This window comes from Galleria mellonella, unplaced genomic scaffold, assembly GCF_026898425.1.
Source record: "Galleria mellonella isolate WM207_F2 unplaced genomic scaffold, CSIRO_AGI_GalMel_v1 utg176, whole genome shotgun sequence".
Lineage (NCBI taxonomy): Eukaryota > Metazoa > Arthropoda > Insecta > Lepidoptera > Pyralidae > Galleria > Galleria mellonella.
The window spans coordinates 1,829,423-1,855,775 of NW_026442019.1; the positions used below are offsets into that span (position 1 = coordinate 1,829,423).

The 26,353-nt window shown below is 35.0% G+C and overlaps 2 protein-coding genes across 3 annotated transcripts; both read left to right on the forward strand.

Moving 5' to 3' along the window:
• The first annotated feature begins 3,780 nt into the window (after positions 1-3,780).
• Positions 3,781-16,034, forward strand: LOC113514898 (carboxylic ester hydrolase-like). Its single transcript, XM_052893499.1, has 11 exons — positions 3,781-3,940; positions 7,405-7,553; positions 8,125-8,264; positions 9,094-9,236; positions 10,115-10,300; positions 10,974-11,164; positions 11,639-11,807; positions 12,618-12,837; positions 13,335-13,444; positions 14,120-14,255; positions 15,414-16,034. The coding sequence occupies exons 1-11, from the start codon at positions 3,859-3,861 to the stop codon at positions 15,583-15,585; spliced, it is 1,698 nt and encodes a 565-aa protein (XP_052749459.1). The 5' UTR covers positions 3,781-3,858; the 3' UTR covers positions 15,586-16,034.
• Positions 16,035-18,571: 2,537 nt separating this feature from the next.
• Positions 18,572-25,456, forward strand: LOC113509387 (uncharacterized). 2 transcript variants are annotated; one of them, XM_052893505.1, is made up of 6 exons: positions 18,572-19,017; positions 19,259-19,331; positions 19,855-20,015; positions 20,879-21,025; positions 23,089-23,337; positions 23,792-25,456. In XM_052893505.1, the coding sequence occupies exons 2-6, from the start codon at positions 19,325-19,327 to the stop codon at positions 23,927-23,929; spliced, it is 702 nt and encodes a 233-aa protein (XP_052749465.1). In that variant the 5' UTR covers positions 18,572-19,017; positions 19,259-19,324; the 3' UTR covers positions 23,930-25,456. The 2 variants fall into 2 exon arrangements, with proteins under 2 accessions (XP_052749465.1, XP_026748522.1); XM_026892721.3 differs by lacking the exons at positions 18,572-19,017; positions 19,259-19,331 and having other exon boundaries at positions 19,617-20,015.
• The last annotated feature ends 897 nt before the right edge of the window (positions 25,457-26,353 follow it).

Below are 26,353 nucleotides of genomic sequence, written 5' to 3' on the forward strand. Positions count from 1 at the left end.
AAACATTTCCCACGGTATAAAACACAGTCTATTTTTATTTATGTACTGTTTTTTATGAAATATCGGGAGCTGTTAACTAGTTGACAGCCCACTTGATGGAAAGTGGTACCACTTGACCGATATTAAATTATTCCATACATCAAAATGAAAAACGGGACGCTTAAAGGATCACTGTGTTGTCCGTCTGTCTGTTCGTTGAGACCTTTTTTCTGAGAAACACATAGAGGTATCAACCTGAAATTATTAACAAATACTCATGTCTGTAAACCTTTGAAGCTGTGATAAAAATTAGAATTCCAAGTCAACGCAATGAAAACATATGACTGTTTACAACATATATTTTGATATTTTTAAAGGAATCAAATCTGTAGAATCCATGGTACTGATACTGTCTACGAGTATAGACGACGGCTACCATTTTCCATCAGGTGGGCCGTCAGTTTGTTTGCCATTCTAAGTTGCATTAAAAAAAAGAGAATATTCCTACAACCGACTACATACGAATTAAGAAAAAAAGTGAAGACATGAAAAATTTTCAAATAAAATGTCTGTAAACATAGTGCGGATGTGCAGATAACGTGTGGACATGATGTGACGACGTGGGGTTCCCAACGATAATCATGTTTATTTTCCTCATATGACTGTACCTAATATCTAATAACTCTACAAAATAGACTTTTACGTTAAATTAATTAAATTGTTATCATCTCTAATCGTGGTAATGGTATAGAGGTCGGTGCATCATGAACTAGCGTAAATACTGGCACTGGCTGTGCATTTAAGTTACATTTATTAACCAAAATGGTCTCAAGTTGTCTAAAATAAATAAATATCTTAATGATATATATACTTTTTTATATAACCGAATTACACTATTTTTTTAACTGACTTCAAATACCAAACTACCAGAGGGAGACTTTGTACAAAAGTCGATTGCTTGAGTAACTGTCCCATTCGTGTTTCTACCGTGAAGCAGTTGGGTTTGCATGGCTGTGTTTCGGTTTGAAGGGTGGGATATGGCGTGAATTTACAGGGTACAGAGGAATAACATCTGAGTCCACAGAAATGGTAACGCATGGGGGATATCATGGGCGAAACAGTATACTCTGTTATGTCTATGGTACTGCACATGTCTATAGGCGACGGTTACCACTTTCCATCAGGTGGGCCGTCAGCTTGTTTGCCATTCTAAGTTGTATAAAAAAAAATAGTAACCATTTTTAATTTGGTATCATCATCATCATCATATTATTTATTCTTTATTGCACTAAAACATACAGTAACAACAATAAGTTAATAACAATGTTAGCAAAGGCGAACTTATCTCTAAAAGAGATTTCTTCCAGTCAACCTAACGCAGTGGCATAGCAAGTAGTGAGTGGGCAGTAATAGTGCTAAACAGAATTTATCATTATACCAGCACTTAACTGTCCACTGCTGGGGGAAAGGGATTGTTAGCAGTGGGCTCAAATAGCCCCATTACTAGCAATATACCCTGTCAGGTAGACTTCCACGCGGTTCCCCCTAGAAACCATCGTGGCTAATTCTAGTTGAATTCGTCAGGATGGGCCAACTGACCTGCTTTCATCCTCATCAGTCATCTATCACTGGTGCCCCGCCAGTGTATACCGATAGCGCAGACGGGGTTACCATACCATTATCACCCATTAAAAAAAAATGTCTACTGCTGAACATATACCTCCCCCTTGGAAGTTTTGCCAGTAGTTTCCACTCTTGGCGAGCGGATTGGCACCCACAATCAGGCTTTAGATTTTAAGACGAACGCTGCTGCCAATCCCTCGCCCTCCCTTAGTCGTCTTTTACGAAACTCGCGGGAAAGGAAGGGGTGGCCTATTCTATACTGGGACCACACGGCCATTTATTTATTTGGTGTGCCGTCAATTTACTCTAAATTATGTAATAAATTAAGATTTTGCGTTGCCCCCATGCGTTGCCATTCCTGAGGACTCAGGTGTTATTCCTCTGTACCCTGTAAATTCACTGCCATATCCCACCCTTCAAACCGAAACACAGTCATGCAAACACAACTGTTTCACGGTTGAAACACGAATGGGACAGAGGTGCCCAAGCAATCGACTTTTGTACAAAGTCTCCCTCTGGTATACTCAATATGCTGAAGTCACCATAATTGTCGATATTAACCAAACAAAGTTACGGATAACATCTCATATTTATGATAAAAGTCTATCAAATTGACTATCAGATGCATAGGAATGTTATCAGTCAAAGATACTATTGCTGTTATGATGAATCTCAAAGTATCACTTGAAAATAAAAAAAAAATGCTACACCAAGCAAATAATAGTAATATTAAAAACATACAGTAGAGTTGTTGTTATTTAAACAGCATATTCGAAATCTGTTATATAAAACGGATTAAACTTAATAAATCTGTGAAGTTATAAGAAAAATATAATGCTCTTAAAAAATGAGATATAAAAAATGGTTCTTTTATTATTATTTTTTTAATTGTTTTCAAGGCCAAATTGGAAATATATTATTTGAGCTTGCCTGTAATACATTAGACCTCTTTGTCACTTGAAATCACAGACATAATTTGAAATTAGGTAAAAATGTGGTCAAACGCCTAATCTAATTAGATATATTATAGTAGTCTAATTATATTATATGTTTATATTATATGAATATATCAAGTATTGCTTTATTTTTCCTCTATTCAATAATGCACCGCCTACTTATTTCTCTGTTCGCCCAATGGTTGACTGGTAGAGAACATCGTCCAGTGTTAAGTCCACTAAATGTACACAGAATTTTACTTATACTTTATATATATATATATAACAGAGGAAAAAATCTAAGAAACAAACACATATTTTTATTTCCATAGTGTCAAAGCTACATGTATTTATCATCCAAGATTCGCTACAATTACTTGATAGAGTCATCTACGGTTACTGCGTTAGGAATGTGCTAGGTTTCCTGATCTATTATGTTCATTGAACATTAGCAGAATTTCTCAGGCACATTGACGTGAATTACATTTATACTGCTATTAGTTGCTTGCTGACATAACTTGCTTTGTACGTACATGTGTATGGGGAAAATTTACAATGAATTTAATATTTAAAATTTCCCTATCACTCGTTGTTATATTTTTAAAAGCGATAGAATATTCTCACCGAATCGAAATATTGAAAATATCAAAGATAAAATCATATTATTTTTATATACCAGAGAGAGACTTTGTACAAAAGTCGAGTGCTTGTACACCTACATTTCCCACCTTGTGTTTCTACCGTGAAGCAGTTGTTTGCATGGCTGTGTTTCGGTTTAAAGTGTGGGATATGGCAGTGAATTTACAGGGTACAGAGGAATAACACCTGAGTCCTCAGGAATGGCAACGCATGGGGAGTATCATGGGCGAAACAGTACACTCTGTTATATCTATGATACTGCACATGTATATAGGCGACGGTTACCACTTTAAAATCAGGGGGGCCGTCAGCTTGTTTGCCATTCTAAGTTGCATAAAAATAAAATACGCCTGCCTGCGATGTTTTCGCAGTTCGGATTACAATGAGAGATGATACAAAACATGAATGGGAAGTAAAACACCTTAGTGAACTTATCCTCAGTCCTAGTTGAATTTATCCTCACATATTCGCCAGTACTCCGCCAGCGTATGGTGCTTTAATTGCACAGGCGAAGTTACCTTTCCATTTTACGTTCTTTAGCTGAATTAAAACTCTAAGAGATATTGTAAACAAACATACAGCTTTATAATTTTAGTTATAGGACCATAATTTAAATGAGCCTTTATAAATTGAGTCAACATGCTAGTTTAACTCACAGTTTGACTCGAGACATAACAGGAAAATGTCGTGCAAGACTGCCCTACTGTGTTTTATCGCTGTTACAGTAAACAATGGTATTGTTAATGGAGAAAATAAGGTCTCAGGTGAGTGTTTATAACATTATTATGTTAATTAATAATATTAACACCAATATTTTTTTATACAACTTAGAATGGCAAACAAGCTGACGGCCCACCTGATGGAAAGTGGTAACCGTCACCTATAGACATGAGCGGTACCATGGATATAATAGAGTATACTGTTTCGCCCATGATACCCCCCATGCGTTGCCATTCCTGAGGACTTAGGTGTTATTCCTCTGTACCCAGTAAATTCACGTCATATCCCACCCTTCAAACCGAAACACAGCCATGCAAACACAACTGCTTCAAGGTTGAAACACGAATGGGATAGAGGTACCCAAGCAAACGACTTTTGTACAAAGTCTCCCTCTGATAAAATCATGGATGTCTTTGAATTAAATAGATTTTTTTATTAGATAATAACCAGCGTCCCTTTTAATTAACCAAAAATCTAACTGCGGTTGCCAACCCGCCTGCCAAACATGGCAACCACTGGCAAAACCCCCTTTATGGGGGAGGCCTATATTCAACAGTGGGCAGTTAACGGCTGCTATAAATGATAACTTTATCGCTAAACATGACAAGGAAAATGTAAGCAAACTCAATATCTCAATGATGCTCAAAGAACTATTTTTTGTTAATAAATAGGTAATTTAGTTACTTACCTAATAGGTATAGGGGTTTTTCCTATTACTTTATTTTGAAGCGTTTTTTCCCTGATTGCTTTATTTATACCTTCTGACTATAGTCCCAGCTTTTCTTATTTGAACTTTTTGCCAGCAGTTGACAGATTGTAATGATATGGGTACATTTTTTTTAAATGATTTTTTTTTGATGGGTGAAAATGGTATGGTAACCCCGCCTGCGCTAACGGGATACGCCGGCTGAGCACCAGTGAAGGTTGATAGATAAGAATGAAAACAGGCCAGTTAGCACATCATGATGAATTCATCAGGAATTAACCATGATAGTTTCCAGGGGGAACCGCGAGGAGGTCGACCTGGTTGGGTATATTGCTAGCAATGGGATTCTCAGTCTCCATTACTAACAATCCCTTCCCACCTTTTTTCAACTGATATAAAATGGTTAAAAAGACGCCATTTTTGTTTTTCTATCAATATCTGTAATGATACGACGTTATCAGATCTGTCAATCAGATTTGCTGTACAGATTTAAAAAAAATATGTATAATAAATATATAATTTACTATCTTTTACCCGCGACTTCGTTCGCGTGACCGATATATGTTTACTGACCAGTATAAATCCGACATAGAATATGCCTTTCTCCATTTGAAAGAAAAAAAGAAAGAATTTATTCAAAAAATCATTCATATACTAGTTAATTTATTTCATATAGTAATTAATTAGGATATAGGGGAGCAGGGGGGAATCAGAGCCACAGGGTAATGGGAGTTACTCTAGTTTACATGCTTCTTGACAATTTAGACCCTGTTTTGTTTTAATGTATTACAAAAGGACGCGGGAGGGGTGCATATTTCGTTGTGTCACCGTTTAGTTGACTTTTAGTACACAAATAAAGAGCACGTCAGTTTTTTAAGCTATTCATCTAATTTTTGACAACATTCAAGGACAAATTGTGAGTTTTTAATTTATTTTATTATTAGTTTTGCTTCTTTTATCTTATAGATTTATCATTAGAGTATCGTATAAAAAGGTTAATTTATGTAAATAAGCAATTGTATTTTGACAATTATATGAAAACCTAAAAATGAGTATTTGGGGAAATGGGAGTCGAATGGTTCTCATTACTCACTTCATTTCTTGTAGTTTTTTTTTTTCAGAATCCTTGAAAACGAGATAAGATTACGGATAAATGTCAGTGGAATCTGGATGTTACTACACCGTGCTATCAAGAGAGTCAATGAAGATGGAATATCTCTGCATAAGGCCGCCCAAGTTTAATAATCCATATAGTACTTTGCAAAAAAGGTATCGCAGAGCAGTACAAACCAATCCTCGTCTCGGAAGGAAACCAATATTTTCTCCAGCTCAAGAACAAATTTTGGCTGATCATTTCATTCACATGTCGAATCTTTTTTGCGGCTTTAACTCCATGAAATTTAGAAAATTAGCATACGAGTGTGCTGAACAGTTGAAGATATCTCATAATTTTAATAAGGAACTTAAATGTGCGGGACCAGACTGACTTAAAGGATTTTTGAAAAGAAATACTAATATCAGTGTTCGCAAACCTGAGTCAACTAGTATTATAGATTATAGATTTTTGTATGAAGCGATAATTGTTTTTAATTACATATAATTAACTGTGATTTTGCATGTTCCTAAAGATAATATAATTACATTTTGAATGAGAATAAGTTTAGTTTATAAACACATGAGGAAAATGTATAATTATACAATATTTTGTTACATATTGTTATTGTGGTTACCATTACCCCGGTGGATCTTATTGCCCCTATTTCTGGTTCTAATTACCCCGTACTCTTGGCAATGGGAGCCTATGTTACTTTTTTTTTAAGTAAGAATAATTTTAATTTTAAGTATGTTTATTTAATTTCTATATTAACAGGATAAGCCTGATTAGTTACATTATAATTAAAAGAAAGAATTAAAATAAAAAGTGATTAATACAAAAAGTTATTTAAGTTTTAGCTTAAGTGGCGCCAATTCCCCCGTGCTCCCCTATCACTGTCGAAGATAAGTCTAGCTTATTATTTTACACTTATTAAATTGGCCAAGTGGTTTTTTATAGGATTTCATTTAGGGTTTTCCTTCTTTTGGATTGGTTTATTATTTTGTTTTACTGCATCGTAAAGATAAGAAAAAAATGGTGATAAACCTATTCTCACTCGTCATCGTCCGTTTAAAATTGTATTACGTTTCGTAAATATTACGGAAGGATACATTTTTTTTAATGTGTGACAATGTAAAAATGTGCCCAAACTTTTAGAACTCCCTTCTTGCAAGATCCATTTTTTGGAAACTCTTTCACATTTCGTGCTGCGCAACTGTGGAACAGGCTACCTGCTGACATACGGGATAGTCCTTCCATTACTTCCTTCAAGAGGAGACTGAAATCACATCTTTTAACCAATTGTACATGATAATTCTATGCACTTATACATATGTATATATATTTATCTATATATATTTATTTATTATATATATATATATATATATATATATATATATATATATATATATATATATATATATTTATTCACAATTTGTGTTTGTTGTATTTACATTATTTTCACCGGTACCTTTCCTGCACTGGATTTTCTCTCTAACTACACTGGGTTGGCTGGAAGAGATCTCTTTCAGAGATAAGCCCTCCCTTGTTAACAAGTTGGCAAGTCTACCGCCATTTCGGATTGTTAACTGTTTTTTCCCAATAGTAAAAAGTTAGTGGGGAATTTAAATTGAGCGATATTTTATTGAATATTTTCATTAAATGATAAAATATATGCACATAATTAAATGTAAGTATCAATTCCATAGTTCCGCAACCAAATGAAAGCAGTCCTGTTACAATAACGCCCTCTGGAGCCATCCGCGGCTCTTGGATGGAGACTCGTCGTGGGCGCCGCTTCGAAGGGTACCGGGGTATTAGATATGCAGAACCACCGGTTGGAGAGCTCCGCTTTCAGGTATTTATTGCCCACGTATTCATTTATTACTCAAATATTTATTAGAAAATTTACAGTGGCAATCAAAGCATATACGATCCACGTGTTGTTTTTTATATGTATTCAATTAATAAACTTGTTAACACTTTTTTTTAATGTGTAGTAATGGAATTCATTTATGATGATCCTATAAATTACGGTCGAATAACAACCCCATACAAGCAAAAGCAGCACAAGACGGCGCCCTACTGGGTGGAGAGTTGATCTAAAATGTGTTGAAAGGAAGACGGAGGAGGACGGTAACCATGGACCGTTCTTATGGTAGTTTATATGGGAGACAATTTCATCATCATCATATCAGTCATTATCCGTCCACTGCTGATAATGGGCCTCCTTATGGGAGGCTCCCCATAGACTGCCATAAGGAACCGTCCTGAGCTACCTACAACCACTGACTTACTGCAATACATTTGAGGTCATCACTCGTATCTAGTGGAGATCGTTCTATACTTTTTTGCTTGTACGGGATCGCCTCTCAAGAACCTTCCTTCTCAATTATATGAAACTTTAAAATCTTTATTCCTTCTTCTAGCCACCGAAACCAATCCACCATTACAAGACAGAAGTAGACGCGAGAGAGGAGGGACCAGCCTGCCCCCAGCCAACAGAGGGCGACTACTACATCGATGAAGACTGCCTGAGGATTAACGTTTACACACCAAACAGTAAAAGGTAATCAATTCTCTGTTGATTTCTGTTTGACTAATTGAATTTTTGAATGAATGTAGAGCTAGCTATTCCGGATCTTTTATGCAACTTGGAATGGCAAACAAGCCAACATCCTGTTTGGATAAAAAAAACGATATAAATACTTACCGAAAACCTTTAGAACGAATTTAGAATACTAAATCAGAATTGGGTAAAGGGTCAGAATATTTAATAATTTAATGTTAATTTAGATTGATAAATTTGAATAATATTTACCTAATATACGGTGACATATTTGTTAAACATACAGCTAATACTCAGTGGACTATGGCTCTCCATCCCTCTGGATATGATCGGAGTCTCTTTGCTTGATAGAATCCGAAACGAGGATATCCGCAAAAGAACCAAAGTAACCAATATAGCCCGAAGGATAAGCAAGCCAAAGTGGCAAAGGACTGGTCACATAGCTTGAAGAACCGACAACTGATAGGGAAGGAAAGTTCTTGAGTGGCGACCCCGTACGGACGAATGCATTGCAGAGAGTCCGGGGATGCAGGTGGCTCAGGACTGTTCCTTATGGCACTCTATGAGGAAGGCCTATGTTCAGCAGAGGACGGATAATGACTGAGATATTGAAGATGAGGATGATACAGCGAGATACCGGAGAGAGACTTTGTACAAAAGTCATCTGCCTTTTATCCCACTAGTTTTTTTGCCAATTAATTTGTATCACAGTATTCTGTAATATCCCCCGTGCTGTCCATGTCTATAAATGGTTACCACTTTCCATCAAGTAGCCCGTCAGCTTGTTTCATAAAAAATCCATAATATTAATCAATCTATTGTTTTCCAGCAAGAAACCTTTACCGGTGATATTCTACATGCACTCAGGTGGTTTTTACTCGATATCAGGGCGAAGCGATGTCGCCGGGCCCAAATATTTTCTGGACCGAGACGTGGTGCTAGTCACCATCAACTACAGGCTGGCCTCACTAGGTAACTACTTTTGTTAAATCAGAGAGTTTTTCGTTATCATTTTTTTACCTTGAGAATCTATTAACGTCTTATAACTGGGCATAAGTCTCTCGTTATATGGGCAGTGTATTTTGCTTCCATGATAGTCAAGCTGTTTTGGTACAGGGTAATATCGAGTTTTGCAATCTTACATGGATGCCATATGCTTTGTACCGTTGATATTTTTAGAATAAAAAAAAAAACTAGTTAGGATCACAAATTCATCTTATATATAAAATTCTCGTGTCACGGTGTTTGTTACCAAACTCCTCCGAAACGACTTTACCGATATTTATGAAATTTTGTGTGCGTATTGGGTAGGTCTGAGAATCGGCCAACATCTATTTTTCATACCCGTCAATGATAAGGGTAACCCACCCCAAAATATTTTTTTTTAATTTTTTTTTACTATTTTTTATTTTTATTTTATTATAATTTAGTATTGAAAAATACATACAACTTTAAATTTTCATCGTTTTACGATCAACCCCTGTATTTTAATTGCGATTTTTATATTTCGCAATAAGTGGTAAAACAACGTTTACGGAGTCAGCTAGTTTACTTATAAAAAAACTGTTTGACCTAAATACTAAAAACTAGCTACAACATTTTAAATTAATTTAAAAAAACATCAATGGATTTCTTATGGTGAGTAAACAGGTAACTAACTAACAAAAGATATCTAAATAACATAAGCGGAAACCCATAACAATTATCAAAACAATTTAGTCAATTTACACATTTCTTCAAATTTTCTGATTCTTCAATTATCTTCGGTTTATTATAATATAATTTTGAATGTAGTCGATACGACTGAGGTACAATATAATGAAATTCACTATTGTAATCGAAATTTTCAGGGTTCCTTAGTACGGGCGATGAAGTGGCTCCAGGAAATAATGGTTTCAAAGATCAGGTGGTGGCGCTACGTTGGGTGCAGCGAAACATCCGTGCCTTTGGCGGAGATCCTAATCTCGTCACCATCACTGGCTGCAGCGCTGGATCTTTCAGTGTCATGCTTCATATGATCTCCCCTATGTCTAAAGGTATAAGTATTCATCAATTCAACGTTCAAAGTTTCAGTGATGAAAACTGTAAGAAGTTCTTTCCAAAAGACTAATTTGTTTAAGATGCTGCTGCAACTGGTTTTCTATTTACATGCAATTTTATAACGCACAAAAATTTTAAAATAGGATTCTAGTATAATAACAATGAATAACATACATCGCATGTGTATGACTAATGATAAAGGGTTTCAATCACAAATCTACCATAAATAGGTACCATAATCTCGAAAACACCAGTGATAAAATCTTAGAAACAAAATATCATAACATCAGAAGGAAACTTTATACAAAAGTCGTGTTTCAACCGTAAAGCAGTTGTGTTTGCATGATTGTGTTTCAGTTTGAAGGGTGGGATATGGCGTGAATTTACTGGGTACGGAGGAATAACACCTGAGTCCTCAGGAACGCATGGGAATTATCATGGGTGAAACAATATACTCTGTTATGTCCATGGTACTGCCCATGGCTATAGGCGACGGTTACCAATTTCCATCAGGTGGGCCATCAGCTTGTTTGCCATTCTAAGTTGAATAAAAAAAATCACACAGTTTATCCGTTGGTAAAACTTAGACATTCTTGTAAGGGTATTATTATTATAATTATTTATACTTACAATTTCTGAAGTTTTTTTTATATACAATTTTACTTTCAGGTCTGTTCCACCGCGCCATATCTATTAGTGGGTCACCCATCTCCCAAGTAGCAGACACTCACGACCTGAAGTATCTAGCAGTGAAGCAAGCGGAATTATTAGGATGCCCTACTAACAGCTCTAAAGTCATTGTCGATTGCTTGAAGACAAAGACCTTTAGAGAAATCGGGAATTCATTAGAAGGTTTCTTCGTAAGTAGTTACCTTTCTGTTTATCTTTATTAGTAAGAACTAAGAACATGTGTACCACACAGCTAGTCATACCATACCTCCTACTCGATCTAGTTTTACTGCTTGATATAATCTAGAACGAGCAGAAGAACTAAAGTGATATAATCTGAAGGTCCAATAAGTTGAAATGGCACTAGACAGGTCATAAAACTCGAAGGACTAGCAACATTAGAAAACAAGATAGTGAGACAATTTAGGGTGAACTGTAGAGACAGAAAGCTAGGTATTATTTTTAATTTATGAGAAGAACCTACTAGAAGCGACTATGTTTGTTCATTGAAGTGCTTACCAATTTACACACTAATAAAATATAGTAAAAAATATTTTAAAAAAGGTGTAATATACAATAGCCAATATGAGTCAGGCGCTAGGGGCACGGTAACTGTTACTAAGTCAAGTGATCAAAAGCTAACAACAATATAATTAACATTTCAGCTTCCCGGGTACGATCCAGTCCTAGTGTGGTCACCAGTGGTGGAATTGGACTTCGGACAGGAGCGGTTCCTCACGATGAAACCAGTGGACGCGGTCCGACAAAAGAAGATGCATGCAGTGCCGTTTATTATAAGTCAAACACAAGCAGAGTTCTTCTGGAAAGCATTCAGTAAGGACTTATATCTATAATCATAGTCAGTTTTTTAAGGAACAAGCAGAGGAAACTGAGGCTCCTAAAGATTCCAGAAATAACATGTCCTCATGTTCCTACCATTAGGAGAGCACAGTATAAGTAGATAGATTGATCTGAATTTACATGTATGTACATTTTTATTTGAATTTACATTTACGTGTATGTATGTACGTATCTTTTGGAAGAAACAAGAGTATCTATCTCTCTATATAAGTACTTCATCACAATTACCCAAGTCCTCTTTAAATGTCGATACAAAAATGTGCGATAGAAATTTAAAACCTTTGTCTGTGTGACTTTCAGTAAGTGCGATTTCTGCCTATTTTCAGTGTACTTTCTCGGTCTCGAGTCTTTAATAAAATTAATATTCCCACGAAGCATTTTATAAAATGCTTCTTTCTGTATTTTGGGCACATCCATTTTTTAGGGTAATCGAAGTTGAAAACCTTGTTGAAAAGTTCACTGAAGTTAGACAGGGGTTTGCACTTGCTGAAAATCACAGGTCACTCATGCAATTTTACTAATGGTATCATAGGTTCTAAACGAATAAGCTGACTTCTTTGAGTTTCTAAAACTCTTATCTATACCTTCATACAAGTATTATTTTTTAACTGGTGATCATGGAATGATATTTCCATCTACGCTATCAATATAAGCTGGTGGGATACCAGTAAGAGATGATAGGTGAGGATGACAGCAGTTTAGTTGGCTCACCGTGATGAACTAAGCAAGAATGAACAACGATGCTAGCAAGTATTTATTAGTGATGAATGTAATTATTTTCAGCTGTACTCAGAAACCAAACAATTCTCGACTCGATGAACGCTGAATGGGATAGATTAGCTCCAATCGCGTTCATACTCCCCAAAGACAAGACAGCAATACCTTCAGCCAACCGTCTGCGACAGGCATTCTTAGATGGGAAACAGCTGGTCAATGACACGTTTACAGCAGATGGACTGGGGAAGTTGTATGGTGATTCTCTTATTGGATTTGGTGTACATAGGTGAGACCAATCAGTTATTGAGATGTACATTTAAAGGGCAAAGTTTCTAAAATTGCTGAGTACTGTGACATGACATATGTATGTTTAAAATATGTGTCGACAACGCGAAATCTTAATTACACAAGGATAGGAAACGCTTGGATAATGCATCAGGTTTTGAAGCGTTCATAAGTTGCCATGAAAGGAGAGAGTAATAGAATATGCTATATATATATGACTTGACATATACTATTCAATACTTTTATTAAATTGTCTTGTCTTGTGGTGTATCACTCGTTAGTTTCTGCCGTATTCTTTATGTCGCTCGATCTCTCATGTGTGAAGATCACAACCACCATCATTTTCTTCTTCTCCAATAGTATCTAGGGCCACGTACTGTATAGTCGTGATGCTATCACCTGCATATCTCCGAATCTAAATAATCTATTCTATTTATACTGTTATACCCTCTACATTTATACTCTTTTTTCAGTTTTAACAAATATATGATTTCACAGAATGGCCAACCTGATGTGCCGGCACTCTCCCCACAAAGTGTATTACTACGAGTTTGCGTACGTTGGCAATCATAGCCATTACGAAGACCCTACCACTGGAAAACCTATAGGTATTAGAAATGACGTCATCTCTTAGGTACTTGTTTGGTCATATAGATACTGTTGTGCTGCCCACACATAAAATGGTGCAGCCAAGCTGTCCCTTCGTGTGCTTTATTTATAACATGGAGAATTAAACGACCATGCGGCTCACCTGATGCCAAATAATTACCGCCACCTATAGACACCGGAATAAACGAATTGCAGGTGTATTGCTGACCTTATATTGCTCTTCTACTCCCAAAACCCCATACATATGCTTTAAGAATTATAAATGTCACCTGATTCTCTGATTCAGTGACATGAAAGAAACCAAATTACATAAATTTGAGGACATAGCCCAGAGTATTCTGGGTTGTAGCAAATAGAGCCCAGACAATAATTTTGTAGTTTTATTTATAAAATTTAATAGAACGAGAATCCAATTTCTTTTACATTTAAATCATCGTGCTAGAGTTGTTGTATTTTTTTTATTCAACTAAGGTGACAAACAAATGTATGGTTAATTGTAAGCGATTACTGTAGCCTATAAGCGCCTGCAATACCAGGGCATATGCTTTTTTACGTGCGTAGTGCCAACCCTGAAGAAACCTCTTTACCTCTTTTTTGATTAACCTCATGCCAAAATCTCTCCAAATATTTTAATATACTGTGTTGTACTAAAGTAAAATAACTCTGTCTCACAGTGGCAGCCCACCACGATGACCTGATATACCTGTTCTCGCTGCCGGCCTCGTTCCCTATCATCAGCGCCTCCGATACCCTCGACTCACTATTGGTGGACAGGATGACAGCCATCTACTACAACTTTGCTATACATGGGTAAGACTTGAATGTAAAGACATACAATTAAGTGTAAGCAGTTATTAGTAATACGGGCGTTAATCACTGCTGTGAATGTACTCTGTCAAGGTAAAGGTATTGTCTGTAGTGGGAACCATCAACCCCATTGCTAGCAATATACCCTGTCAGGTTGACTTCTTTGTGGTTCTCCCTGAAAACCATTTTGGTTAATTTACAATGAATTAGTCACGATAAGGCAAACTGGCTTGATTTCATCCTCGCCTATCATTTCTCTCTGATTCCCCCCACTGTAAACCGATAACGCGAGAGGGTTTTTTTTTTTCGATGAATTAAAATGGAATGATAACCCTGCCAGCGCTAACGGGGTACGCTGGCGGAGCACCAGTAAAAGGTGATCGATGAGAATGAAAACAGGCCAGTTAGCCCATCATGATGAATTCATCAGGAATGAACCATGATAGTTTCCAGGGGGAACCGCGTGAAGGTCGTCCTGGTTGGGTGTATTGCTAGCAATGGGGTTCTTAGTCTCCATTACTAACAATCCCTTTCCCCTAGTGCAGGCGGGTTTAATATACCATTATCATCCATAAAAAATATATACTCGGTCAAGGGTATTTTTACCCAGTCTTCTCTGAAAATCGTAGTGGTTAATTTGTGGTGAATGATGATGATAATGAATTAAATGACCAGACAGCATCCTCTCTTCTTAGCCTTCACTGTTATATCACCAGCATACCATTCCATTTTCATCTCTAAAAAAAACAACGGTAACTGTCGAGAAATGTCTCTGGTTACCTCATTTGGGAATTACGGATGATAGTTAGAGTATTTGAGTTTAAAGAGAGAGATAGAAGTTGGAACATAGTAATCCGCAGACGAATCAAAGAGACCATCATAGTCTGGAAAATCAGCAAGCTGAAGTGGCAAATGAAGAGCTACCAAGAACCGATGGAGAACACGAGTCTCGAGTCTCGAGTCTCGAGTCTCGAGTCTCGAGTCTCAACCCCGCATGGACAAACGTAATATAGGGCGTCCTCCTGCAAGATGAAGCAATAATCTTAAGAGGTTGCAGTATTGAAGAAATATGGGGAGACTTAGATTCAACAGTGGAGAATGTATAGGTCGTAATAATGGTAGAGTTTCAAACATCACTTTCGACAATTCTATGTTCCTCAGAGATCCGAACCCTCACGGAGATGGATTCCCCGAGCTGAGCTCACTGCACTGGCCGCCCATGACGCCCTCCAAACGCGAGTACCTACACCTCGGCAGCCAGTTCCAAGTGCGAGAGAGACTCTTCGAAGACAGATTTAATGTTTGGGAGGAACTTTATCCTATACAATATTAGAACTGTCTATATCTGTGATTTTCTATTAATTGAAATGTTATCTATTGTGAAACAGCTGTGCTTACAGGACCCTATAATGGGTCTATAAATTAATAGATAATAGTATATATATATATATACTTATTTCAGCCGTTAACTGTCCACTGCTGAACATAAGCCTTCCCATAAGAGGAGTTTTGCCAATAGTTGCCACGCTTGGCAGGCGGGTTGGCAACCGCAGTTAGGCTTTTAGAAAGGTTTTAAGAAGATGTTGCCAATCCCTCGTCTATAAATAATATATAACTGTATATTAATATGTGAAGCAAAAACTTTGTACCCCTTTTTACGATAATTGCGTAGACGGAGGACCATGAAATTTCGCACAATTATAGTTTATATTAAGAAGAAATGCAGAAAGCTAATATATTTTATTAGTTATGCAAAAAAATACATTAAATCATTAAAAATAACATTACACACACTACCATGTATTTACCACACACACACACGCGCGCAAAAATACTCTTTTGTTTATTGTTAAAGTCTGTGGTCAAATTGAGAATAGATTAATATGGTTTGTCTTTATATTTGTCTATAGTCTTACTGAATGTCAAACATAACTATAATAAATTCATTTATTTACAATATACGCTATGGTCGAATGTCGACCATGGGGCGACCACTAGTACACATAAAAGGTTATAAAAAGATGGTAGTATTATCAGGTATAGAGGCAAGCAGTGTAGTCCTTAGAAATGACATCGCATGAGAGGGGGAAAGGGAGGGGGGTATTTGACGTGCGCAAACGAGGGGCAAAACTTCCCTTTATATTTGCTTCAACTTCTTAGGTCTGATGTCCTTGGCGTAAGTACACCGGTAATAATGACCTCTGAAAACGCATGCTCGAGTAAAGCGCACTCGTGTTGAGCAAATTTTTACGCTTTCAATGAAAATTAATTTTTATTGTTTTTTTTTTTTCTACAATTTTTGTGTATTGTGAGTCAGTTGTGAGCCGCCACGCGATAACGTGTAGATTATAATTACGTAATGTATTTTAAAATTATTAAACTTTTCACTATAAATAAACGGTTTTATTTACAATATCATAAACCTGTAAATTTCCTTTTTTATTTAATAAGAGCCAAAGATGATTTCGTTTCCTTGGTCATATTACTCCGTTGAAACTACTTTCCCAATTGAATAAAACAGAGTTTTACGAAAGTCATCTACTTGGGTATCACAGTCCCATCCTGCTCCTGTCCTGAAGCAACTTTGCTTGCATGAGTATGTTGTGTGTATTTCAGTTTAAAAGGTGAAATATAGTAATGAAATTAAAGGATATGGAGACAATATGACATTCATGGTGCTGCTTATGTCTATAGACAATGATTACCACTTCCCATTTGGTTGCTATTTCGTTCCAAGTTAGCAATATACAAAAAAAGCCCTTAGGATTGGCCCAAATACCGTACCCTTATTAAGATAGATAAATATGACCTTTAAAGCCTGTGTTATAAAGGTTTCTACCTTAAACGTATGTTTATACGTACTATATTTGAAGATCCGGTAAACATTTTAGCGCTTTCTTTCTCTAATTACCTTGAAATAACGTCACGCGTCGACACTACGGTATCTGAAAACATCCTCGTAATTTCTACGAGTTGAACGGATGTCTGAACTTGAAGGTCTATGAGTCATGGTCTTATAAACAAACATTATCACAGGAATATAGTTCTTATCCCTATGCCTTAAATTTGAAAATTAAATTTTTCATCCGTGACCAATAAGAATTCAATGTAAATTATACTCTATATGGTAGTAAACAAGGTTGCAATCATATTTTCAATTATTGTCTCGTTGTAGTGGAAGTTCCACACAAATGCCTTTCTATTCAACCACCCTCGCGCATGCGTTATACACTTTTTCTCTCCCCCGTAAGAATTAGTGATGCATAACATAGTTTATCGATTAAAATTAAAATCTAGGACAACAATATTTATTATTAAACTAATAAGTAGGTACATATAATATTTACACATTTTTTATTAATCCAAAAAATATAGATAAAAAGTACAAATATTTGATCACAATATGCTTTATTTGAGAGATAAGTCAAGATCAAGACTTACTGAAACTGGTGTTTATTTAGTAGTTTTCCAAACGCTGTACAGCTGAGTTGGATTCATTGGCTAACTTCTTAATCGGAGTCAGACATACCAGGTTAGGCAGGTTGTCCCTTGTCAACAACTTTGAGCGTAGTGTTCTCAATCATAACTGGTTTTCTCGCACCTGGGATGCTCAGGATCTATATTGGGATAGGTTTCATACTCTGGTTCTGTACTCGGATAGACATCGCAACCTTACTGAACCTTAATGAGTTTGCGCGTAAGACAAGTGGTAGACAAGACTCTCGACAATAGTACGTAGACAGACTTTGAGGGGAAAAAATCTTAGATGTGATGAAAATCATATCATCAATATCGGTCTCAAACCTTGTCAGTTGGCTACACCAATCTGCTAAATCTCTGGCCAATACTTTGTTCTTTGTAGCCTTTATTCCGCTCTATTGGCTGTGGAATGTATTTAGTATTAAACTCGCGTATGTTAAGTCGTATATACTTGGAGACTTACCTATTAAACTACTTATATCCTGATGAACAAACAAACAAACAAACCTATATCCTGCTGTAGACGTTGGAGACTGGGACCACAATTCACGCCGTTATCCCATGAGATTTAGAGATGAGATCGTTGATATCGTTCGCTATTTCACAGTTCACCAGTCACTGATATCGATTTAATTAATTGTTAAAAAGCTGAAAGCCTTCAGATTTTTTTTTAAATAATGGATGATGATGACTTTCAAAGGTCGAAACATAGACTTCATACGTATTCTAAAATGCATTTCTATATATTTTAGATAGGTAAAATGAAATATTCTTAAAAACTGCTTGTGGATGTTAACTATTGAGGCAAACATACTACTTGAGGAAACCCACCGTTTCATATAAACTTGTAATGTCTTAGCAAATATATGATTAATTGAATGGAGGATTTAATGAATACATTTTATGATTTTATATAAAACAGTTTGTCTATCTTACTCATAAAGTGGAATCGACCGAAATATATTTTCCAAAGCTCGATTATTCTATATCATAATATAATCAATTTACGCTATAAAATATAGAACAATATGCAATTAAAACCAGCCACTAGCGTGCACGTTAGCTTGTCATGACCGCTTCGGTAACGGTAATACAATTATTCACATCGACAGTCGATAGTGTTTTTATGCCCACATCACTGCGCGTTCTCCTCCCCTCGAGTTAACTGAATGACTCGCGCGCGCCATGACACTCGAGAGCGCCCTAGACGGCTGTCACGTTCAAAAATAGAACGCTTTTTAAATTAAAATAACAATTAATTGGAGGACATTCTGGATTATTACACGTAAGTTTTCATTTGTTATTTTATTATTATTATTCTTTGTTTAAATTAAAATTATTGCTGGCTCAATAATAGAAATAAAGCAGACGTATTTAATATTAACATAATTTTGTCTTATTTTTAGATAAAGAATATCGGTAAAATGTTCACAGATGCAGCACTAGCTAATCATTATTTATGGTGCCCTGGTTTTCCTCAAATATATACCTAAGTATCTAATAACATTCACCATTTTATTTTACAGGTGACGTTACGGCGTTAAGGCCTCAAACTGTACAAGCTGGCGATAAACTGGTGGAAGGAGCCGGACATGGGAGGTGATTTCACACAATTGTTTACCTTTATTGCCCTTGATTTTAAACGTAGGTAGGTTCAAATTTATCTAAGGTTTAATCAACCGTTATGGACTGTGGTTGACACTGTAGTGACGTACGCTATCGATTATTGTGTATTACGATATTAGTCAATATTTATATTGCGTTACGTGAATTAAATTGATATAGATCGTATCAGCTGTGTTTATTTGACATCACTAACGATGAAAGATGTATATGTACTGTGTATATGATACTGTAATGGTAATGGTTTTATACTGCTATCTGTCTCTTATTAACGAGTGAGATGCGATTGAGTTATATTGTGACAATAATTATCTAACGTTTTTATTGATTTACGATTTTTTTCTATCTTATATACGCATTGAGCACTTATAAAAATATAAAGAAAAATAAAATATCTTCGCTTATCGTTTCGACATCATTTATTTTGGTCCTGTTTTAGAGGACCATAAAGACGTTTATTTAGCTAGAATGTGTCCAATTGATATTTTCTATATGCCAGTTCCCGCCGGCGAGCGAGAAGGATGCGCCGCAGCACGCATGTGGCGCGGTGCGTGCTGCACGCTGGTGGCCCCCGGCGCAGACGATGCCTGGCAGCAGATCGTCGAATCCTCGCCTCCTGATGGTATTTGGCACTCGTTGAGGAACTGCGTCGCTTATCAGGTTAGTATTTTTTTTTTACACTGGCAGTTTGGTTCCTTTTTACCAACTTCAATAGAATACGTAGTTTAAATATAGTAAATTAGAGACCAACCCGATATTATTAAGTTTAGAATCGACTTAGTCTTATGTGAATATATGGAAATAACCAATATTGAGTATTGATTATACTTGATGATCATGGAACATTATTTGAAAATTTTTAACTGACTTCAGAAAGAAGAATATTCATAATTCGGTTGTATTTTTTTTTTTTTTATGTTTGTTACCTCATAACTCCGTTAGTTCTAAGTCGATTTCGAAAATTCTTTTTTATCTAAAAAAATAGTTTTGTCTTCACAACTGATGTCGATTTTTTTGCGGGACACGATTTTTAATTATTATTATTATAGTTACGTTTAATACACAGAAACACCAATAATAATGAAATTTATACGTAGGTATATTATATATATAGTATACCTACATATAAAGTATTTTTACCACAGAAAAAATCTTTAGAAATATTCATAGTTTCGCATATGAACAATATCGTGAGCATAAGAACTAGTTTTAAATATTAGTCATTTTAAATCTTACAAATATATCTAATTCTCAAACCAATATAAATATTATTAGATTATTTATCAAGGTACATACGTAATCTACAGTGCCCGTGCTCTATAATTATATCAATACAATCCGTTCAAAACAATCACACACACATTAACATTCGCTATAAATACAGTCATTTCTTTAGTAAAGTGCTCAAACATTTCTTGCTCACACACATTTGGTAAACAAGTTTCCTCCTCACCTATATACATTTTGTTTTATATCGAACAACGACAACAATGTAATGTTTGTTATCCATTGACGTTTTACAGGCTGGAGTATGGCAGAACTTGTTAGCTAAAGGGATAGACGATGTGATACAACCGGCGGCCTTCAAGTTGGCTATTGTCTTGAGGCACACACCCTCGGAGCTGGTCGTCAGATTGCTAGCGGACTTGCTGCGTTTGCATCCACAGTCTGTTAGTGTTGACTCATGTATTATTTAGCAATATAAGACGCATTCGATTGAATTTGCTGAGATAACAACCGCGTGGATATTTCATTAGAAATTATTGTGAAATATCTGTACGTACAAAAGGTGACCATCATGTAAATGTAACCATTTATTTGAAGAATTATTGTTTTGTTTTGTACACTCTATTGTTATTATGATAAATATAAGCTTATTTAATATTTTAAGTAATATACCAATCGCTACTGCCACTGTCTATGCTTCTGGTTACCTGGAAGGAATTGCTCTAAGAAATAAATCGCTCTTTAAACTTACTATTTGTGGCTATAACTGAACTTTATTAATTTTTTTTACCTATTTTTTTAGGTTTTAAACAAACACTGTTGTCTACATAGGTTGCCTATTTTCTTAATCTGTATCGATGGTTTGCCAACTTAATTATTTTTGGGTGGGGGATGAATAATGATGGAGAGCAAAGGCCCCATTGCTAGCATCCATCCATAGCATAGCATAAGCCATCGTGCTGGAAACTATCGTGCTGAATTCCAGGTGTATTCATCATAATGGGCTCACAGACCTGTCTTATTACCCTCACCCATCAACACTCACTGGTGCCCTGCCGGTGTATACCGTTATTGCGGGTGGGATTAACATTCGATTCTCATCCATTAAAAAAATTTTAGTCGTAAATTTTGAAATTCAATTTATTTATTTATTCTTTATTGCACAATAAAACTGTACAAATGGCGAGTTTAATGCCATATGACATTCTCTACCAGCTAACCATTGGGTAAAAACAGAAAGCGTATGAAGGGCAAAAATATGTGACAATTATAGTAACACATTAAGGCAATACACTGTATAATACTAAACTATTGTTACTTTATTTATTACACTAGTGTAATAAAATTAATGCAATATTATCTATCAAACATTTTAATAGTACAATAAATATTATTAGAATCGCAGTTTGTAATGATGTTACTAATCATATTTAACATAAATCTGAACTTACAATATATATAGCTTATTATATCTTTATGCGAGGTAGGCAGAGAATTCAATGGAAAATAGACTAAAGTGAAGTATGATCTCGTTGATTCAAATCTCATTATTATATTTTAATCACTTCCAAACCTTTATCTAAACAAAAACCTCACAAATGAATGTGGTTTTAATATACTCATATGGTCTAATTTATATTCATTTTTCATATGAGTAGGTTACTTCTACACTTATAGGTAACAAAGGTAACGGATTCAAGTTTTTGAAACTTGTTTTAAAAAGGTAATTAGATTTTTTAACAGGTTGAAACGGGATCCTATATGTATAATCTCATGATAACCTTGTTGGCAGTGTGATATTGCTTTAAATATTGAACTTATTACACTTATATTTTTTTTCAGTAAAATTTAATAAAAATAAAAAGCCGGTCAGGTGCGAGTTGGACTTGCGCAATGAGGGTTCCGTACAAAATCATGAAGTCTAAATTTTTTTATGAAATAACTACAAATTTACGGTTTTCGAATTTTTTTCCTTTACTTGTTCTATATGATATTGCTTATGGCAAAATTTCATGATTCCAGATTAACGGGAAGTAGGTACCCTATAGATTTTGATTCTCTTTGCAAATATCAAAATATGCGATACAAATGGAACATAAACGGCCGTATTTTTGAATGCGTCGATTTAGAACCTCGATTTTTTCACTATTTTAAGAGATTGCAGACCTGAGTATATGATAATAATAAACTTGATACCTCTATGCGTTCATAAGAAAAAAGGTCTTGCAAGATGGACAGACGGACGGACAACGAAGTGATTCTATAAAGGTTCCGTTTCTTCCTTTGGAGGTACGGAACCCTAAAAATACGTATTAGTACATAATACAGTCTAAGCAATTCCCATGGTGCTGTTCATGAATATAGAGGACGATTACCACTCTCCATCAGGTGGACTGTCAACTTGTTTACCTTTCTAGGTTGCATATAAGTTTTTTGCCGAACCTTTGCCAGACTTTGTATTTGGGTAGATCTTATATTCATATACATTTTTCTATAAACCTTACAGCAAGACTTAACATCCTACGTGTTGGCATTGCTGACTGATGATGAGGCACAGTGGTGCGGTAGCTGCGGTCGCGAAACCTCACCTTCGGCGCCAGTAGGGCCTGCACCACTGCGTGATCTGCAGCTGTTCGGAGACTGCGAGCTGGCGGTGCTGGCCGCCTCGCGGGAGGAATACGACGCACATGCTAAGCTCGTACGAGCTGAATACTCCAAGCTGACACATGATAATTACGTCGAATTAAGAATCAAGGTACATTGTCAGTTTTTATAAACCTTTATATATTTTTTATTATATTAAGTACAGATAAACAAATATTTAAGGGCATGAGTCTTCATTTATAGTTTTTAATGTATAAACTTGTAGAAATATAGTCTTTAGAGTAGATTTTTTTATTCCTGGAAATATAGTTATATTTCTACAAATCTATTTACAGCCTCGAAGGCCAATTTTTTATGAATACCTTTTTTGTAGCTTATATTCCATTTTATCTGTCACTATTATTTGTGCACGATATGTCAGCAAATACTTTTCTATAATATCTAAAAATAGCAACACAGATTTATTAATATTATTAATCATAACACAGTTAAGATCATTTATCGTACATTACGAAGTATAAAAATGCTAAAGTTAACATGCGCTTCATATAGGATTATTAGCATTGGGTAAATATAAATAAAATGTCTTACATTTATAATTTCAGGTACTTAATCAATTTTCACAAATCCCTAAGCTCTTCCATACTCCAGAATTCGAGTGCTTCGAAGCGGCGGCGAGAGAAAACATAGAAAGAGAAATATGCACTCTGCGAGAACACCTGCTTACTGGCAGGAAAGACTAGATGCATCCGTCACTCAAACCTGGGTCAAATTGACATTGATACATACGTATTCAGATTATTTTCTAGACAGCTTTGCTTCGATGTAGATATTTAACATTCCGTGGATGATATACAATACGTAGATTCATTTATTAGGGATACAATCAGTTGATTATGAATAAAACAGTTGCCGGTGTGCAAGTAAATCACATTTACGTAAGTATATGTGAACACAAAATATTTATTTGTAATTGTAATACAAAATAATTTGTTATCGAATAAAATAACTGTGTCCTTGGAATAGACACAGCTATTATAATGACAGAATTGATTACAATTATAGTGACCTCGCCCACTTGCCTCTTTGCATCGCGAACCCATTACCAATGCTACCATCGTGCTAATATTTTGACGTTAACTATATCTAGAGTTACACGAGTGAATATTGGGTCGAAATAATCGATATGAACCAGTGTCTCGTTACTAGCAAAATAATTGATAGTAGAATACATTACATTAGATAGTAGACACAATATGTAAATGAGAGAAATATCTATTTTGTAATAATTAACTTTGGTCCTTGAATTTAAAGCTTAATTTGGATGTGCAGAAAACAGACATTCGATCTTAAGATTCTAGGTAATGAGACTGTTCTCCTAAATTTTAATTATTTAAATTAAGCAACGTAAAATTATTATTTACGCTTGACTATTTATCTAAAAGTCTATTAATAAAAAAAATCATCATTTACAGAGTCCTCAGATTTAGAAATGCAACTAGTATTATAGATATTTTTAGATCATTGTAGATTTTTCTCTACTTAAGCACCTATTTAATAAATATTTTAAATCTGTAATTATTATTTTATCCATGCATTGTCAATGATATCACTTCATTGTGACTTCATAGCCAAATGGAGATTGAGGAATAAGCATAAATTGAAGCCAATCAATTTGAACTCGTACCATCTTTCGCGTATCTTTACTATCTCACACCCCAATCGTAGAAACAAGCATGATGTTACACATGAAGGTGAGTTATCTTCTGTTTTGCTTATCTTTTGGGGTAAAAATTGGCATTAGTTCTATGTTCCGTCTCCATTTTTTAATCCTTTATTTTGCTTTGCTAAGAATTTATAAACATTCTAAAGGAAGCTCAATCAATATAAAATTTATGTACAAATAATATTATGCTAGTTGTAATGATGTTCTGTTATAGAATTCTATTTGAAAAATTACATTCTATGATATTATTGTGAATATGTATTTAAATATTTTTTTATTAAAATGTCTAGTTACTTTATTTTATCGTTTAAGTAATGGTTAATTATATTATCTATGTAGATACTCTATTATTAATTAACTGATGAAAATATGACAAGGTCATTATATGCACTTATTATAATAATGTAAATTATTATTAGTACCTACTATATGGCAGTAACCTTTTTTTTTAAATTGGTGGAAAAATCAAGGTGCTTGCAGTACACTTGAATAGATAGTTGTTTAAAAAATATGTGTTATAAAGAATAAAAAATATTTTATTTCAGTCTTTCATTTTTTTGGCCAAAAGACGTAATTATAATATTCGTATTATATGAGTACAATTATAATTTTGGCCATATTACTTTACGAGTTGTATCCCCCGGCTTCACACGCATGAATTAGTACATAAAATATACTATGTACTAAATCAGGATATAACCTACCCGTATACTAAATTTCATTTAAATCCTTTCAGTAGTTTTTGCATGAAAGAGTAAAAAACATCCATTAATCTACCCATCCATTCTTACTAACTTGCACATTTATAATATTAATAGCATTTTAAACCTTTTTTATTTAATTTAATTATTTTCATTTTCGGTCGTGGTCCCCGCCTATAAACTTGTGCTGATTTCCTGGTGTATTCAACACGACTAACTGACCTGCCTTTTCATCTTGTCTACCATAATCCACTGGTGTCCCGCCAGCTTACACCGTTAGCGCAGCCAGAGTTACTATTTCAATGTCATCCATTAAAAAAAAACTGATTTATTTGACTGCACAAACTTAAAATAGCTCTAAGAGTTTTAATAAAACAACTAACAATAAATTTTATTATTTTAAATACCTGTCGCTCGACTTATTGAATTTATATGTATTAACAATAGAATCTAATTACAATAGGTATACCAGCTATAAAAATTTAATGAGATGACTTTTCGTAAATGTGATCTGTCCCCTTGGACTTAAACAAATCTCTCACTATATGTTTCGATTAACGTATGCACGAAAAAGTACAAGACACCAGATATCGTTTTCTCATTCTATCTTATGAACTCGTTAGTGATAATGATTCTCTTAACAGATTTATTTATTTTCCAAATAAAAAAATCTAGGCATCATATTCTTTCATTTTTATGCCACAAATGCATATATAATCTGATTCAATAAAACTAATTTA

Excerpts from the sequence above, each read along its gene's own strand:
- LOC113514898 (XM_052893499.1), top strand. The coding sequence starts at position 3,859 with ATGTCGTGCAAGACTGCCCTACTGTGTTTTATCGCTGTTACAGTAAAC. Across the intron at positions 7,554-8,124 it reads TTGGAGAGCTCCGCTTTCAG|CCACCGAAACCAATCCACCA; the intron begins GTATTTATTGCC and ends TCCTTCTTCTAG. Across the intron at positions 10,301-10,973 it reads GATCTCCCCTATGTCTAAAG|GTCTGTTCCACCGCGCCATA; the intron begins GTATAAGTATTC and ends TTTTACTTTCAG.
- LOC113509387 (XM_026892721.3), top strand. The coding sequence starts at position 19,824 with ATGTGTCCAATTGATATTTTCTATATGCCAGTTCCCGCCGGCGAGCGA. Across the intron at positions 20,016-20,878 it reads GGAACTGCGTCGCTTATCAG|GCTGGAGTATGGCAGAACTT; the intron begins GTTAGTATTTTT and ends GACGTTTTACAG. Across the intron at positions 23,338-23,791 it reads ACGTCGAATTAAGAATCAAG|GTACTTAATCAATTTTCACA; the intron begins GTACATTGTCAG and ends TTATAATTTCAG.